The sequence below is a fragment of the Enhydra lutris genome, unplaced genomic scaffold (assembly GCF_002288905.1).
Source record: "Enhydra lutris kenyoni isolate GAN:26980312 unplaced genomic scaffold, ASM228890v2 scaffoldscaffold54, whole genome shotgun sequence".
NCBI lineage: Eukaryota > Metazoa > Chordata > Mammalia > Carnivora > Mustelidae > Enhydra > Enhydra lutris.
This window is the reverse complement of record NW_019154138.1, coordinates 3452171-3469260: the sequence shown is the minus strand read 5'-3', so window position 1 is coordinate 3469260 and position 17090 is coordinate 3452171. Positions and strand designations below refer to the sequence as shown.

The 17090-nt window shown below is 41.0% G+C and overlaps 1 protein-coding gene across 1 annotated transcript in view; it reads right to left on the bottom strand.

Moving 5' to 3' along the window:
* Positions 1 to 4274: 4274 nt before the first annotated feature.
* LOC111157411 (poly(A) RNA polymerase D5, non-canonical) overlaps positions 4275 to 17090 on the bottom strand; it is a 67621-nt gene continuing 54805 nt past the window's right edge. The window contains exons 4-12 of the mRNA XM_022518792.1: positions 15979 to 16099; positions 13328 to 13435; positions 11558 to 11686; positions 10587 to 10800; positions 9095 to 9221; positions 8888 to 8991; positions 8597 to 8784; positions 6373 to 6537; positions 4275 to 5245 (exon numbers count right to left, since the gene is read on the bottom strand). Of these exons, the coding sequence (XP_022374500.1) occupies positions 5069 to 5245; positions 6373 to 6537; positions 8597 to 8784; positions 8888 to 8991; positions 9095 to 9221; positions 10587 to 10800; positions 11558 to 11686; positions 13328 to 13435; positions 15979 to 16099 (1333 nt within the window). The 3' untranslated portion in view covers positions 4275 to 5068. The remainder of the gene's footprint in view (positions 5246 to 6372; positions 6538 to 8596; positions 8785 to 8887; positions 8992 to 9094; positions 9222 to 10586; positions 10801 to 11557; positions 11687 to 13327; positions 13436 to 15978; positions 16100 to 17090) is intronic.

Genomic DNA, 17090 nt, shown 5'->3' with positions numbered 1-17090 from the left:
ATCTCAGTCTCTTTAGAAGGTACAACTGACTCATCTAGAAGAGACAAGCGCTGAGTTAGAGGCACCAAGTAAGCTACTGGCTTTAGACAGTGCCTCCCTGACCTGCCTACCCCACAGTGCTGGTAAGGACCAGCTTGTGAGACTTCATCATCTGTTGTTACTCCAGCGTCTTTAGGGTAAAACAACACTCCTAGCAAATTCACCCAGACTGCTTAGGGGAGTCCCCGCCTTGTAGTCACATAGAAGCTGCGGGAAGGACAAGAGGACAAGACTGTCTAGAACCACAGGGACCTCCTTTAAAATTAAAATGCAAAGATAATGATGTGCAAATGCTAATAAACACTTGCGCTGAGATACACAAATCAAGAGATTTCCTGTTCTCATCTGCTGTTAGTGATATGGCGCACGTTCCCCTCGCACGCGCACGTTCCCCTCGCACGTTCCCCTCGGTAAATCTGGGAGATACCTCAAGGTCACAACTACCAAAGGAGATCCATTCATTCTTTCTCTCTCTCTCTCCCCCGTTCAATCTCTTGTATAGTGGGGCCTCCTTCTGGCTAGTAGACTGTGAACTAGGTTACATTTAATAGGGCGTATACTTAAGTAGAAAAGTAGAGGCCAAATACTGAAAATCACAAAACCTGCCTAAGAGCAAGACAAACATTAGTAGTGTATTAACTAAAAACAGCCCTTAATTAAATATTTAATTCTGGATAGCAAGTAGATCAGCAGAGTTTATAAGCAATTCTCCTGGTTAATAATGCTGTCAACATTTGATTTCTACAGCTGGTTAGGTCATCATCTTTGATGGCGGAAAAAAAAAAAAAAGGTTGCTCGAGGCGTTAAGTTAGATGGGAGAGAAACGGGCTTCTGGGTTACATCGTTTACGAACCATGCAAATAACTCCCACGGTAAAATCTGACTGGTTTCTTAGTTATGTTCGATACCAAAGCAGCGTATTGCAATTTGTTCTTTTAACGTCGATTCCACCCTCCAATGTTTTGACAAGATACTCCTGAAACTCAGAAGCTGAGGCAAGACACAGAACTTTCGAGGAGCTGCTCTTAGACATCTTTATTCCCACGGTGATGCTGCGTGGTTCTCTAAATAGTTCACTAGATGAATTGTCACTGATGAAAATTACAATAAAGTGACTATTAAATATAACTTCCTACTCAATGCAGCTCAATAGGGCCATTTATGGAATGTTTTCCTCACCAAACAGTTGATGAGAACGTTGCTCTCCGCTCATGGAAGCCGCTGAATGAGCTCGCAGAGCAAGAACTGACGGGAGAGAAAGCACTCTTCCCATCGTTAGCTGAACACCTTGGTATTTATCACAGCAAAATTGGGACTGTCTTTTTTTATATGTTCCCACTTAATTCCTGAAGTTATTTGAGAAGCAACCAACCTCCCACGAACATTCCTAGTGAAACAGCTAAGAAATCAACAGCATGTTACCATTGAAGGAACGGACCCGCGTTCACCTATACTGGTCAGCGTTAAAATAAAATTGGCACGCAACCATGAACAGTAAGAAGGCCAATGCAACTTAACAGTCATACCTGATAATGGGGATTTCTAGGGGTTTCTACACAGCAGCCTTAATAACTGACTACATCCTAGCCAAGGGGGAGAGGTCTTTGCAGCGAGCACGTGGCGGCAAGAGGGTCCCGCAGCTGACCATGGCCATTCTCTCTTCTGGCCCGCCTACAGCTCTGGAAACCCCAAACGCTAGTCCACAGGGTAAGACAAGAACAGCTCACACTTACCATGACAGGGGGGAGGAAATGACAAAACACTTGGGAGGTACAAGACTTCAGAGGGGGGAAAAAAAAAAGAAAGAAAGAAAAGACTATTAGTCATGCACACGCAGGCTTTTACCCTGGGAAGACTTCACCCCGGAGTATCTGGAGCCAAAGCAAATCACCCAAGTTGTAACGACAGGCTCAAAATGCACGTAAAGGTAAAACACACTGAAATGAGGACAAAAATATGCTACGATCAACTGCTGAAGCCCGGAGGGCAACCACACGTCAGGCCAGCAGATCGCGAGATCGAAGTGAGGTTTGAAAACCACGCGCGACATCTCCCAACAAGACAAAGACACCAGAAACCAGGCACCTTCAATGGACACCTTAAAACTGGAGGGGGAAAAAACGCAGTTACCTTTGTCATCAAGACATAAGCGCTCAGGTTTTGTGTGGACACGTCTACGACCTATCAGCACCTCTAGAACCAGCTGTTTATTAGGACTTTTCAAGGAGTTTCGACACGGACCAGGTACACACACACCCGACTGCCAGAGCAATGTCCCACAGTGCGGCAGAATTTGTCAGATCCCTCTCTACGAGGACGAGCAGAGGAAGGTTATGACTCATGAATATGGATGGACTGTAGTATTTAAATGACAAGTTTCTGCTATCGTCACAAAATCTTTATAGGAAGTAGTAGAACTCAAAAAAGAAAAAAGACAGGAGTCAAATACAGAGATGAAATGCACAAAAACAAATGAGCAGGCAAACTAAAAGTTCTTGAAAGTATTTTTACTTCAGATTGAAAAATGAACAGCTTCACGCTGTTCATTGCAAGATACACAGTATTCACGAATACAATGCTGGTCATTTGAGGATAAGGACACACCTCAATTTCTCCTTCATGCTTTTTTCTTTTAGAAAGATACTGTTTACCAAAAAGAAACTTCAGCAGTACAGGAAAAACTATTTTCCCAATAGATTTACGAAAACCTAAGATTCCCAATGGAATCAAGATTATCTTCCCGCTACCACCACCTTAATATAATCACATGCTTATTGGAACGCTAATATCTGCATCCTAAGAGTACATTTACTTTCAACAATGAGGGTGATTCTTAAAACAAAAGGAAAGAAAAGAAAAAAACTTCAGTGTGGTAAATGTACCAATGGATGTCTGCAAGTATTAAGTGTCTGAGATAGGAGGCTAATACTGGGTTTAATAGTATTTTATAAATAATTGTGCCCTTCGCGGTAAACATCGGTCTACACGTTCGCAAGAGTCCTAGAAATAAATGCTGTGATTATGCACAATATGTTATGACAAATTCCAAAGAACGAAAGCTCAACATCGTGATAAAAATTCTGATCAGAATAAAATGGGACTCGAAAATTTAAAACATTGTCAAGATAACATCACATTTAAAATTTTCCACAGGTTTACACAAGCATTAGGAGTTTCCAGTTGTGGAACACATTTTTCCGTTGCGAATTAAAATACGAACAGATCGAAAAGTGGTAATTGCTGTGATGACATCAGTTTGGGTCTTACTTTAGCATTATTCTCTTTATAAAAAGTCACACTAAGTGTCCATTAATGGTCTGATTGGTCTTTAGTATTTCATAAATGTATATAAAAGAAATTCCTAAAAGCCAATAGTATTTTATATGTGTGTGTGCGTGTGTGTACATGTATATACACACACGTATATGTATATATATACGTATCTATCAAAGAATCTCATTTCAGAAATGGCTATAATTAACAGAGCCACACACACTGATGCTAAACATAAGAGCTTTCACATTGAAAGAAAGCATCTTCAGAAATGTCACTTACATCCTATTATATTCAATATTCCCGAGTTACAAACTCAGCATGTGATGGATAACAGAATTACACATCTCATTGGCGCTCAAAGCGGACCACAACCAAAATTTACAGTAGGATTGAAACAAGCCGATGTTTTAAAAAGTTTTAATTAAAGATAACAATTCCATGGAAGGAGAGGATAAAGAATGGGATGACAAGAAGTATTTGGTCTTAATAAGGCAATACAAAATAGATCCATTATCAAAGACCATTTAATTTTTAAAGATCAACAATACCAAAAGCATAAAGTGGAGTATAAGAAAATAGTTTTTTATAAGTATGATTTAATTAAAGCTGTTTACAGTTATTCTCTCCCACAGTAGTTAAGCATGGATTTAAAAAAGAAGAAGAGATGAGAAAAACAAGCGCGCGTGGTACACAGGGTTAGAGGAGCTAGCATGCAAAGTCTGTGGAACTCGGGGAGTCACTGCCACAGCAACGGGACCGGACGTGGGTGGCCTTTTTTTTTTTTTTTTTCCTATTAGGAAGAAAAACAAAAGAAAACAAAAAAGACTGCAAAGGAAACAAACACAAAGTCATGTAATTGCCCATTGCCCAAGACGACAGCACTATAGAAAAACAGTTGCAAGGTAATTCTTAGAGATGACTAGAGATTTTTCAGTGTTTACACAAAAGTACATAGTACATTTTTTTTTTTTTTTTTTTTTTTTTTTACAAAATAAAACGTCATTTGCCACCATAAACCTTTTCTTTAGAGAGGAAAAATTTTTGCAGCAGGTCACAAGGGTTCTAGTAAGTCATTTCAATGCTGAGGAAAACAAATTGAGTAATAGAACTAATCACTTCCCTATATATGGATGTTAAGATGACAAGTCAGATTATTTTTCAAACTAATCCTGAGAAAAATCTGTTTACAATTTAAACAGTAATGTTATGTAAAAAGTATTAACAAATCCACTATTACAAATATCAATTTCCTATATGGTCATCTATATATACACACAATAAAATGGTAAATATATGCAAAAATATTAAAAAAAAAAAGAAAACATGCACAGATCACTTTCCCCTTTGGAATCTGGACTTCCTATGAGATACTTTTGTTTCCTTTCCCCACCCCATCCTCTGAAATCGGTTTTTGTTTCTATCACCCTACTCACACTGAATACTATTCCCTATAACTCTGCATAAAGCCAATGAGAAATAGATTTATTTTACATTCAAGCTTTAAATCTTAAAATGACCCTGTTGTAGCATATGACTTATCAAATGAGCAGCCTTTTTTTTCCCCCTTTTTTGCTTGCTTTTTGTTTTTGCAGTTGTCAGTCTTCATGATCCATTCCGTGGCGAGCTGGGAAAAAACGCAGTTGCTAAATCAGAGTCTGAACAGTGTAAGGCTCCCGAATGCCAGGAGTCCCTATCCAACTGTCCTGAGCATGAGATCATTGCACACAGAAGACAGTCCATCGTACAACGCCGACTATCTACAAAGGTCTGAGAGGGGGGCATCCCTCTTGTGTTTCCTCTTTTTGCCATGGTAATACTGATTATTTGATTTGCCTTGATGCTGTTTGTTTGTCATCAAGGAACCATGGCTTGTTTGAGTTGTACCTTGGAAGCCTTTGCTGGAAGAACGAAAGAGCCTTGCTGATCCATGCTGCAGAGAAACAAAGTGGTCAAAGAGACATCAGTCTTGTGGATTCAACAGACCGTCGCTAAGACCTGACTTGGGGCGCTTTCAACATGAGGAATATGCTGACTTATCTAGCAGAAAACGATGCTACAGGGGTTCACGCTCTCGCGCTCTAACACTTACTGAAAATACTGGAATACTGCCTTGACTTCCTCACAGAGGGCATGGAATGTTAGCACTTTTCTCAAGGAACCTACCCACCAATGCAGCACCTAATAAATGGCATTACTGGAAGAAGCCCTTAGACACACAGGTGCACTGCCCCATCAGTGGTCATCACGCCTAGCAGCCCCTTCCCTGCTGTCACTTTAACTGCCATTTCTAAATGGATCTGGGTTTGGTGCACATGATGAGGGCTGCAGAGGTACACTGGATTCTGAGTCGGGTCACACAGGAAGTGATGAACATTAAGAACCCGTCTCTACTGCCTAGAGGCCTTCTGCAGGGGCCCCAGGGCACTGAGGGTCAGAGCCCAGTATGAGATAGCTCCTCTCCTCATGTTGATTCGTTCTTCATGATCAACAAAATTTTAGGCAACTACAAAACTGAAAATAGAGTATTTTCTGTGGCCTTTTTAAGTCAAAGCTGACAGGCACTGAATGACCATGGCTGACTAATGCCTGATCATTTCAACACAAGCAACTAGGTACTGAGTGTTAAAATATAAAAAAGGATCTGTTACTCCCAGATATGCACGACATTGCCGAGAGGTCATGCACAAGCTTCACAGGAGCTCACTTCAAGTACAAGTCAATCTTTTTATGACTCAATGCAATTTTTTTAAATGCTGAATCTGCAATAAGGTGGGTTGGCGGAGACACCTTACAAGGACAAGTCACTGAACTTCCATCAGAGGTTCACATTACAATGGTGTTTCATGACGATCTTCAGGACATCCTATTACTAGAAGCACTGTGCTGTGGAACTTCTTAGAAAAACCAGGTTTGTCCTTTAAACATAGAGTTTTCTTCAAACCCATGATGTGTATATATATATGTCTATCTTCCATGTAACATACAGAAATTCACGTGTAAGAAGTTCTAAATATTTTGTACTGAATACTAACGATCAAAACCGCACATTCCACACACCTGAGATTTGTTGGTGCTGTTGGAGGTGGTAGTGGTTTGGGTGCTCTGCATTTTCCCAACTGCCTGAGAGGACTCCAAGGACACATCTTGCGACCCTACTCGGTTCCCCGTGGACGGACGGCAGAGCAGCTGTTTTGGGGTTTTGCACGGCGTCGCGTCGGAATCCTAACACAAGTCATACGAGTCATACGAGTTATAATGGGACATATTAATAATTTAGAAATTCAATATTCAGGAGGATAAGCAACACTGGCTAGGTACTCTCGGGACTAAATTTAAACATCTGGGAGTTAAAGGAAGCCCCCTGAGGAATTTATAAAATTAGCTGCTTAAGGTTTCCTTCTTCCACAAATTCCCCTCCAAACATTCAAAGTCGGTTACTTTATCAGAGGGTCTCTGTTCGTTGCTAAATCTCTTGCCCATGCCCAACCTCGCTAACTGACCGTGAAGGGGCTCACAGAGGTCCAAGTTTATTTGCACAACTATTTACAGGAAATGAACCACGGTACCGTGGAAAGAACGTGGCAAAGACAAGGCCCTGGGTCCTGCCTGACTCAACCAAAACCAAAATGATTGGTTCTGAAGTCTCAATTACGGCGAGTCTGCGATAACCCATCAGTGAGGCCTCCAACCGCCCCCCCCGGCCCCGTGAAGGCCTTCCTGGAGACCATGGGCTGCACCCCACCTGTTTCTGGACTGCCTGGGCCTGGACTGTGCTACTTCTCCCCCCAGATCGACCCTTCCCCTCCACGCTCTACCCAGCGACACACACTCCTGGGCCCTAAGGCTCCCTCCTGAGGCCGTCTCTATCCCCACCCTGCTGCGTCTAGGACCTCCTGCTCAGCGGCGTCCTGCACAGCTCTGCTCTGGGAACCAGAGGCACACAGGAGACTGCCACGTGAGGATTCCTGACTCCACCAGGACACGTGTCATCAACAACAGCATAAAATCACGTCCTTCCATATTTAGATTACTCTTTACATCATACACTAATAAAGTCAAAATTCAAGTAATGGGTAAACCCATTTTATATTTCAATTAAGTAGACTCAAAATTAACCCTGATGAGAAAAACTGTAGGTATAACTGATCCTAAAAATTCAGTCAGGGCTGGAGTCAGACAGTAGAGGCACGGCTGCCGGGGGCCGCGGGGAAGGTGGAATCGTCAGGGGCTGCTACCGGGTTTCTCTCTGGATGTCGGCCATGTCCCGGACTTAGACGGTGGTGAATACACTGAAATACACTAAAAACCACCGAACTACACATTTTAAAAACAGCGAACTTTATGTGAATTATATCTCAATTTTTGAAACTTCCATCAAGAAGCTCAAAAACAGGGACACCTGGGTGGCTCAGTTGGTTAAGCGGCTGCCTTCGGCTCCGGTTACGATCCCAGCATCCTGGGATTGAGTCCCACATCGGGTTCTTTGTTGGGCAGAGAGCCTGCTTATCCCTCTGCCTCTGCTGCCACTCTGTCTGCCTGTGTTCACTCTCTCTCTTTCTCTCTCTCTGACAAATAAATAAATAAAATCTTTAGAGAAAAAAAAAAAAGAAGCTCAAAAACATTACTGAGTGGAAGAAGCCTTACGCAAAAGAGTATATGCTGTAATCATTCCGCTCGTGAAATTCTGGAACAGGTGAAACCAACCCGGGGTATCAGAAAATCCTAGCAGCAGTTACCTCTGGGGTGGATGCGGGACTGACTGGAAAGCATCATGAAGGACTTCTATGGGAGGACGGTAACGGTCTGTATCTTGTTATAGTTGGGGTTACACACGTGTATAGGGTGGTTAAGTACAATTAAATTTCCTTGTGCGTCGATTTTATATCAAAATAAAAAATACACAAATACTGAACTCTGGTCATGAGGAGTACGCAGTAGTACTTTGTGGGAAGTGTCTGTAATTTACTTTGAATCATATCGAAGAATAAGATGAATTAGTGGACAGAGGGATGAATGAACGGCTAGCTTGGCGATAAGCAAGGCACATGTTAATGGCAGAATCTAATGGTGATATACACGGACACTTGCTAAAATTCTTTCACTCTTGCCATATGCTTAAAAATTTCCATCCAGAGTGGGGGACGTGTACAATCAGTGAAGTTATTAAAATTTCCCAGTAGCAAATAAAAGAAGGAGATAGGCTTAGCCCTCTAGACAGAGTCACCCCCACAACAGAACTCCCAAGTGTCTAGGTTCAGAAAAGCCATGTCCTCATACTTACGACATCACTAGAGCTGGACTGTGTGGCAGAAGAGGAAGACACTGGACCTGATGAAGAGTTTGAAGAGTGTTTACTAAGAGATTCCGAAGTTTTACTTCTACATTTTCCAAGGGCTTCATTTTCTTCAGATAGATTATTATTACATTTATCTAACTGCTGAGTATCTACTATCAAGGTAACACCATTTCCTGAAAGAGTGGCAAAAGATTGGAAAACGTTTCTTCCCATTAAACACACACAACACAGAAAAGCCACTAATGCTCGGTCAATCAATCAACGAAAAGCTCTTACCATTGCACGAAGGCTCGGGCCTGTTCTGCAAGCCCCACTGCTTTGAGATCCAATCTCTGTACGTGGCAACTTCGTCGGTCACTCTAATTATTCTACCTAGTATGCTGCACATGTTCAAAGAAAAAAGAGAAGAGAGGATCATTAATTTGGAGATAAGAAGCCACAATCAATTCTGACCCAATGGGCTGACTTTAGTTAAGCCTTTACCTCTCCGTTTCGTTGTTGGGGTAGTACTTGGCTATTGGTGAGACAGCGTGACTCAAAACAACATAGGCATAATCAAAGGCCTGTTTCACCTGCATGGCCCCATATGAACTCCTTCCAACATCATTACCTTTAAAAGAAATGCATATAGAAGATAGTAAGCATGACCATTACTTAGGAAGAACTAAATGCTCCTGGGCCCTGTTCCAGAAGAGCACGGGCAATTGCTTTCCTGCTACAGTTGCACAAAGAAGCTGGGCGGGCAGCCGTCCCCACAACTCCCCAGTCTCTGAACGTGTGTATCATACAGTATGTATGTTATGGCATAGAACTTGCCTAAATGCACTCCGGTCCAACAGGGAGTATCCCACATAGTCATGCAAACAAAAGGAATTAACCCCCTGCGCTCTTCTAAGAGTGAAACCAAGGTATAAGACGAGACATCCGAATCTTTTGTTTCTATTAGCTATCCAAATATCTCTGGCAAGAAATTTTAAGCAAGGGCCATCTTGCTGAAAATCTTTGTGCCGTTTGGGTCGAGTAGCCCCCTGACAAACATCTCCTCAATGAATAAATACGCAGAACTATTAATGCTTATAATACGACAAATCAGCCAGAAAAGAGCCCCTGGGCAACTACCCTCTCTCTCAACTCCCTTTCCTTATCCATTTTCAAAGTTAGCACATTAAGCAAATGACTAAAGGCATCTCCACTGAAGTCTGATAACGTAGAATCTAAATATTTTTACAGTTATGGTGAGAAAAAATATTGCCCAGAAAAACTAGGGTACAAGCAAACAAACATAGCCCCACGTAAGCAGGGAAGGGATCTCCTGGTCCCTTTCAAGCCAATGGGAAGCTGGGAAAGGCACAGGGAGACCATGTAAAATTAGAAGATGAAAGAAGGGGCCCAAAAGGCAAACAAATGGTCTCCTTGAGCCCTTTTGCTCATCATTTCTAACGTATTTACCAGGCTCACTGCCTCTGAGGGCTTCAGAAACCTCACTGAAAGCCTTGGGTGACAATTGGCTGGAATCGGGGGCAATGAGGACACAACAAAGCAAAAAAACCGGCCTTCAGTCTGGAGATGCACACAATCCCCGCCCCGCCCCGCCCCAGCGGCTAATACCTATACCTATACTCCCTGGCCTCTCAGGGTCAGACGGATCCTACTCCCAACACACTGGGAGTATGAGGCATGTTTTTCTGGTGTGTGCACGCGTGCATGTGTGTTTTCATACAGAGGATTTTAATGAAAAAGAATGAGTAAATCAGAAGTTAATCTTTCATTTTTCATCTAAAGAGGTTTCTCTTTGAAAGATTTATTTAAGTAATCTCTACACCCAATCTGGGGCTCGAACTCACGACCCCAAGATCAAGAGTCGCATGCTCCAATGACTGAGCTGGCCAGGGGCCCCGCCTCTAAAGAGAGCTTGAAGTTCAATACTGACAATGCCCTTTCTTTGAATGCCCACAAATTTACCTAATTTCAATACCTGGTTGTAAAGGATCTTCAATATAAAGCATCGACGGCCTGTAGCCATCGAGCATATTTTTCTGTACTTCATCTTTGGCCACATATGAACCACCATCCTTTATCCGGATGCCAGTCTTTAAATAATTGAAGTGTCGTCCATATAATTCAAAAAATTCTATTAAGAGAACACCATAGTTTGTATTGGGGATGCAAGCATCTTCCCTGGGATGTAACTAAAACCAGGAAAAAAAAAAAAAAAAGAAATTACATTGGCTTTTCTCTAAATTATCAAGGTAGGGAGAATAAGTGACATCGTAACTTCACAAAACAGAACTATCCTAATTTTGGCGAAGATAGCAGCTGACAGGGAAATGGAGGCACGGCGGCCATAAACTGCTGGTACAGACAACACGAAAGCCCACGGGTACACAACTGGGGGGCGACAATCTGTTTATAAGATTCAAGGCTGAATTTTACAGCTGCCCAAGGGTGCTGACGGGGCTGACAGGGCCCAGCCCATCAGGGAAGCCATTCTGACTCACGAGCAGAGTCGGGCAATTGGAAACACTGTGCCCCATACACACAGTCACAGACGATGTTAAGACTTCAAAACTCATTCCACCCAGATAGCCCATCTCAATTCCAGCTGAACTTCTAAGATTCGAGGCTTAGAAGTGATTCTTGATTTTCACATTTATACTACTACTTACACTTATGGAAACCACGCCATACCCACACATGTTAAAATCTGAGTGAGGATTCTCAAAACTACTTGAACGTATGAGATTAAAAACAAAAAAATTCATTCCTGGGATTTAAAAATACTTATTTGTTAAATTATAAAAAGGTACCCAGTTTAGAGGGAAAAGTCATAAGTAATAAAGGGAAGCATTCCAATTAGAACTTGATTTCCATTTTCCCCCAAAATGATTCCAAATTGATCTATTTTATTTTGGTGTGCACTAGGCGTGGTATAATCAAACAACTTACCTGAAGGAAACTGACTGCCATTAAAAAGAGACTATATGAACCGATTCCACCTGTAAATACTTCATTAAGGTCCCTCTGTAATAAGAATTGTTTCAGTACTAAAACCAAGTATGGTAATACAGGGTATTTCTGAAAAAGAAAATTATATTTTCAGTGAATTCCTTTTTCAGTAATTGTGCTACAGCATTATCAGGAGCGTAAACTGGCCCTTACATTAAAATCTTTAGTGGAGATATCCAATCCACTTAATTTTCTATTTTAAGAGCAAGCTAGAAAAAAAATAAGCTGTGAGTAATTAAGGATTTTCTCCTCACATCTAAAGATCTAAAACAGGCAGACGTAAATAACAGCATCAAGCACTCACTATGGGACAGACACACGAGCATATATTTGAGGACACTCGTTTATTACCATATTTATTACTACACTGCATATCTATTTATTTCTCACCATATTATTGTCTATTACCATATGCTACTGACTTGTAAACAGGTTAACAGAAACGGTACAGGACAATTCTGAACGCGTAAAACACAACACTAGTGGGAATGGAAGGAAGCACTTTCCTCAGGTGGCGCTCCGGCAAGCAGACCAGGGTTTCCGGATGATTGTGCAGAGCCCCGGGGCAGGGGCAGTGACACAAAGCAGGACATACCCTGACAAAGGACTACTGTGGAGGAAACCGGTCTGTGCTGGCATGAAAACCTCTAAAAAGTATGAGAGGGTGTGTATATAGCATGCCATTTTGTTAAAAATTTCAAGAGGATAATCATCAGAAACAAAGTGCGGGTTGCTGGAGGAGAGAGGGGTGGGTAGAAAAAGATAACAAGAGTTCACAGAAACTTGAAAAATTTCTTGGAAAAACAAAAATTTCAACAGGATAAACAAGCCAAAAAGAAAGGCTGATGATGGCAAATCCCATGAAACTGATCTAAACCTAAGGTATAAAGTGACTCATTTTCCATTTTCCTTTGATACTGGTAAAATTTTCTATCACACATATTATTCTCAATTGAAAAAAAAAAGGTTTCTTTTCTGGGAAAAAGAAAATGTCCACACACCCAACACCTCCAAAGGAGTGGGATTACGGATAATCTTTTCCTTTCTCTGCTTTCCTATACTCTACACACTTATACAAGAATATAATGTTTATAACACGATAAGGTAGTTACATTTTTTCTTATAAAGAAACAAAAAAGGTGAATCTGTAGAGTCCATAGAAGTATTTTGAGTGTACAGAAAAGATATTCTATGTGAAGCAGTTAACGTTTCTTGAGAAACAGGCTGACATGTGTACGCATGAGAATGTTCTGAAGATGTTGACAAATTCTTCATGTCTTGGAAGAATGTGGGACAAATGAAAATAGACATGAAATCACCTCAAGACAAAGCAGGGAAACCTGCAGGAACTCCCTTACAGGAGACCTGGGGGCTCAGGATGTTCCTTATCTAAACTCTTAAGAGATTAAAAGCAGACAAGAGGGATTATTCAGCATTTCAGCCCTTATCTCCCCTAAAAGGAAGAATCGAGAGCAGAGAAGTTCCTCAGAAGGTTTCCAAACCCTGGACTTGAAGTCACATTATAAATGACTGATTATTACAAGCAGATTCAAGGAGAGTAAGGCCACTGCACAGAAAAGCAACACTGGTCAGCAATACGCACATAAAGATGGTTTAGCAAGGCGTATCAGAACACTACCGCAACAGAACCTCCAAACAAAACTCCATTTCTCAAGAGTTTCACTGAATCAACAGTACGAATTCTCTGACCTTGGTAAAATCTTTGATGAGGTCAGCTGCTCTCACGCCATTCTGTACATTAAAGCTGATATCAACTTTCACTTCAGTAAAAGAATCTGTTAATTTAATAATAGGTACCTAGAAAGAGAAGAAAGGCAAAATTAAAATTCATGAACCAAATTAAACAACACAGTCGGGGGATGGAAAGGTTACTAGACTTGAGGTCTCAGCCTCCTCATGAGGACACAAAAACCCTCGAGGGTCCCGAACACTGCATGCCACGGTTCACTTGGCCTGTGGGTACTTTACGTATTCAGCATTTAGCAGCACACAGTGTCCTCTATCATTTCTATTGGCTGAGGATTTTGAAATCAGGTAACAAAAACCTTCCTCAATATTCTGTGCTTTGGATAACAGTTTCCAACTCAGTATAACACCAAGACTTATGAATGTCAGGCCCACCAGCAAAATGTTCCTAATGAGTAAGCTGTTAGATTAGGTTAAGCACAATAATCCACTGGTATTTTATTGGTCAATTTTGCAACTAGCCTATAAAACAACCTACCAAGAGAAGTTAAGACATAGAATTAGTCTCAAATTTAAAAAATGATTGAATGATTTATATGAGATATTAAAAATTCTTTAAAAAGGTTGATGGGGGGAGGGGGGTTGGGGGGGTAGGATTATGGACATTGGGGAGGGTATGTGCTATGGTGAGTGCTGTGAAGTGTGTAAACCTGGCGATTCACAGACCTGTACCCCTGGGGATAAAAATATATTATATGTTTATAAAAAATAAAATTTAAAAATAAAAAAAATTTTTTAAAATTTAAAAAAATAAAAAAATTCTTAAAAAATTTTTAAAAAGGCAAACCATAGGAGACTTTTTTTTTTTAAGATTTTATTTATTTGTCAGACAGAGATCACAAGTAGGCAGAGAGGCAGGCAGAGAGAGAGGGGGCGGGGGGAAGCAGGCTTACTGCTGAGCAGAGAGCCCGATGCAGGACTCGATCCCAGGACCCTGGGATCATGACCTGAGCCGAAGGCAGAGGCTTTAACCCACTGAGCCACCCAGGCACCCCAAGAGACTCTTAACCATAGGAAATAAACTGAGGGTTGCTGGAAGAGAGGTGAGGGGGGTTGGTAACCGGGTGGTGGGCATTGAGGAGAGCATGTGATGCAACGAGCCCTGGGTATTATATGCAACTGATCAATCACTGAACTCTACCTCCAAAATTAATAATACACTATATGTTAACTAAATTGAACTTAATTAAAAAAAAAAAAAAAAAAAAAAGCTCTGAGGTGCCTGGCTGGCTCAGTCAAAAGAGTATGTGACTCTTTTTTTTTTTTTTTAAGATTTTATTTATTCATTTGACAGACAGAGATGACAAGCAGGCAGAGAGGCAGGCAGAGAGAGGAGGAGGGGAAGCAGGCTCCCTGCTGAGCAGAGAGCCCGATGCAGGGTTTGATCCCAGGACCCGGAGATCATGATCTGAGCAGAAGACAGAGGCTTTAACCCACTGAGCCACCCAGGCACCCCAAGAGTATGTGACTCTTGATCTCAGGGTTGTGAATTTGAGCCCCATGCTGGGTACAGAGATTACTTATATAAGTTTTCTTTTTTTTTTAAAGGCTCTATTTGCACCATATATTAGAAAACTCAGGCCAGCAAAATCTGTGTGCAGAACTGGGTTTCCAAATTGATAGCTTTTGGTAAGAAATAGTATGAGTTGTTTTTGTTCTAAGAAAAGCTAACATACAAAACTCCAAACTTCTAAAATAGATACATTTATTTCTGAGATGAATGGCCAATCTAGATATAGTTAAAATATCAAGTTCCTCATCTATAAAATTTCCTTCACAGTTGACCCCTGAACAACACAAGATTCAACTGTGTGGTTGCACTTTTACACAATTTTATGCAATACTGTAAATGTACTGTCCCTATGATTTTCCTAACATTTTCCTGCCTCTAGCTTGCTTTATTCTAAGAACATAGTCTATGATACATATAACAAAATATGTGCTAACCAACTGTTTATGTTATCAGTAACCCTCCTAGTCAACAGAGAGCTCATAGTAGTTTTTAGGGCATCCAAGGTCACATGTGGATTTTCAACTGTGTAGGGAACCCCCACGCTGGTCAAGGTCAACTACATATACAATTTTTCAAGGACACAAAGTAAGAGAGAAAAGCAAGACCTTCTGTGTAACTATAAACTGTTTAATAGAGAGCCATATCTTTTTTGTCTCTAGTTTTCTAGTATTCTATTTATTTATTTTTTATTAACATATAACGTATTATTAGCCCCAGGTGTACAGGTGTGTGAATCGCCAGGTTTACACACTTCATAGCACTCACCATAGCGCATACCCTCCCCAGTGTCCATAACCCAACCACCCGAGAGCCATATTTTTAATTATACTTTTTATATGTAAGAACTCTACAGTGGTATTATGTGTAATAAAATTGAGTATTATTTTTTAAAGAACTATATAACCACAACGAGTTCATTTATTTCACAAACAAAATTTATATACAAGGATTATGATCATTAATGAAAGAAGAGAATCATTTACTGAGACGCCAACTCTGCTTACCAAAATTAAATTTTAATTTTGCAAGTTTCATGCATTAGTAACCGGAAATTTTTAGATGAAATGTTGGAAGAACTTACAGTTGCTTTGTCTAGAACTTTCACCGAATCCTCATCAGCAACTTTATGTTTCCGAAGAGCTTCTTCCAGGGTCCAGAGGGGAAGGTTCTCCCACTTCCCAAACACCACGAGATCAATGTCACTGAGCATAGAACATACACACAAAAGTTGTTTGAAGAAGAAACTGTACTCGTTTTCACTCATGCTCAGGCTTCCAGACTTCAAATTAGTGCAGTGAAAACCTATTTCTCACACTGCCCAATGAAGACCAAATGTGTTGGTGGTGGCTGCTTTGGGGAGGCTGGTGACCTTAACAACCTTCTCCTGCTGGTCATTCTACAGAAGTCAGGCCTCAGGAAACGGGGGGTTTTGAAAGAAGTAAATCCTCGAAAAACACCAGTGAACATTTCCTGTTCATAAAGGCTTCTGGGACTAGAAAACCTGAGACGTGCCCATGTTCATGAGATGAACTGACTCTGATTCAGGTAATTAAGTGTGAAAAGTTAAGTTGCAAACAGTGTATGTGGGATGCCATCATTTGGATGAAAAAGGAAGAAAACACACACCATTTCCTTTTTTATGTATAGAACGTTCATGGAAGGATGTGTGAGAAACTGGTACCAGGGGCTCCTCCAAGGAGCAGGGGACACAGGTGGGATCCGTGCTTTTCATGGTAATTATTGCTGTGCCTTTTCAATCTGAACTATGGGAATGTACTACACATTCGGAAAATTCAATTAAAATTTTCAGAGTGACTCAGGGTTTTGCTGACACTCAGAATCTAAATAAGGAAAACTATTCATGAACTCCAAGATGGATATTTTACGGCTTTTGCAGGCCTACGAGAGCAACGGGCAGAACAGAAATTGCTAGGATCTCTCCACATCAACACATTTTAAGTTTGGGAAAAGTAGATCAAATCCAGCTCAAAAATCAAAAACATGATGGATGCCTAGAGTTAAAATCGTACTGTACTGTGCGCCCAAAACTGTGTTCTGAGAGTAAATGTCACATGAAGTGTTCTTTCCACAATAAAAGCAAAAACAAACACAGGGTGAAATTTCAGTTGATAGAAAACATGTTTTTGCCCCCCAGGGAAGCCTTATCATCCCCAAAAAGGCCCTGCCCTGCCC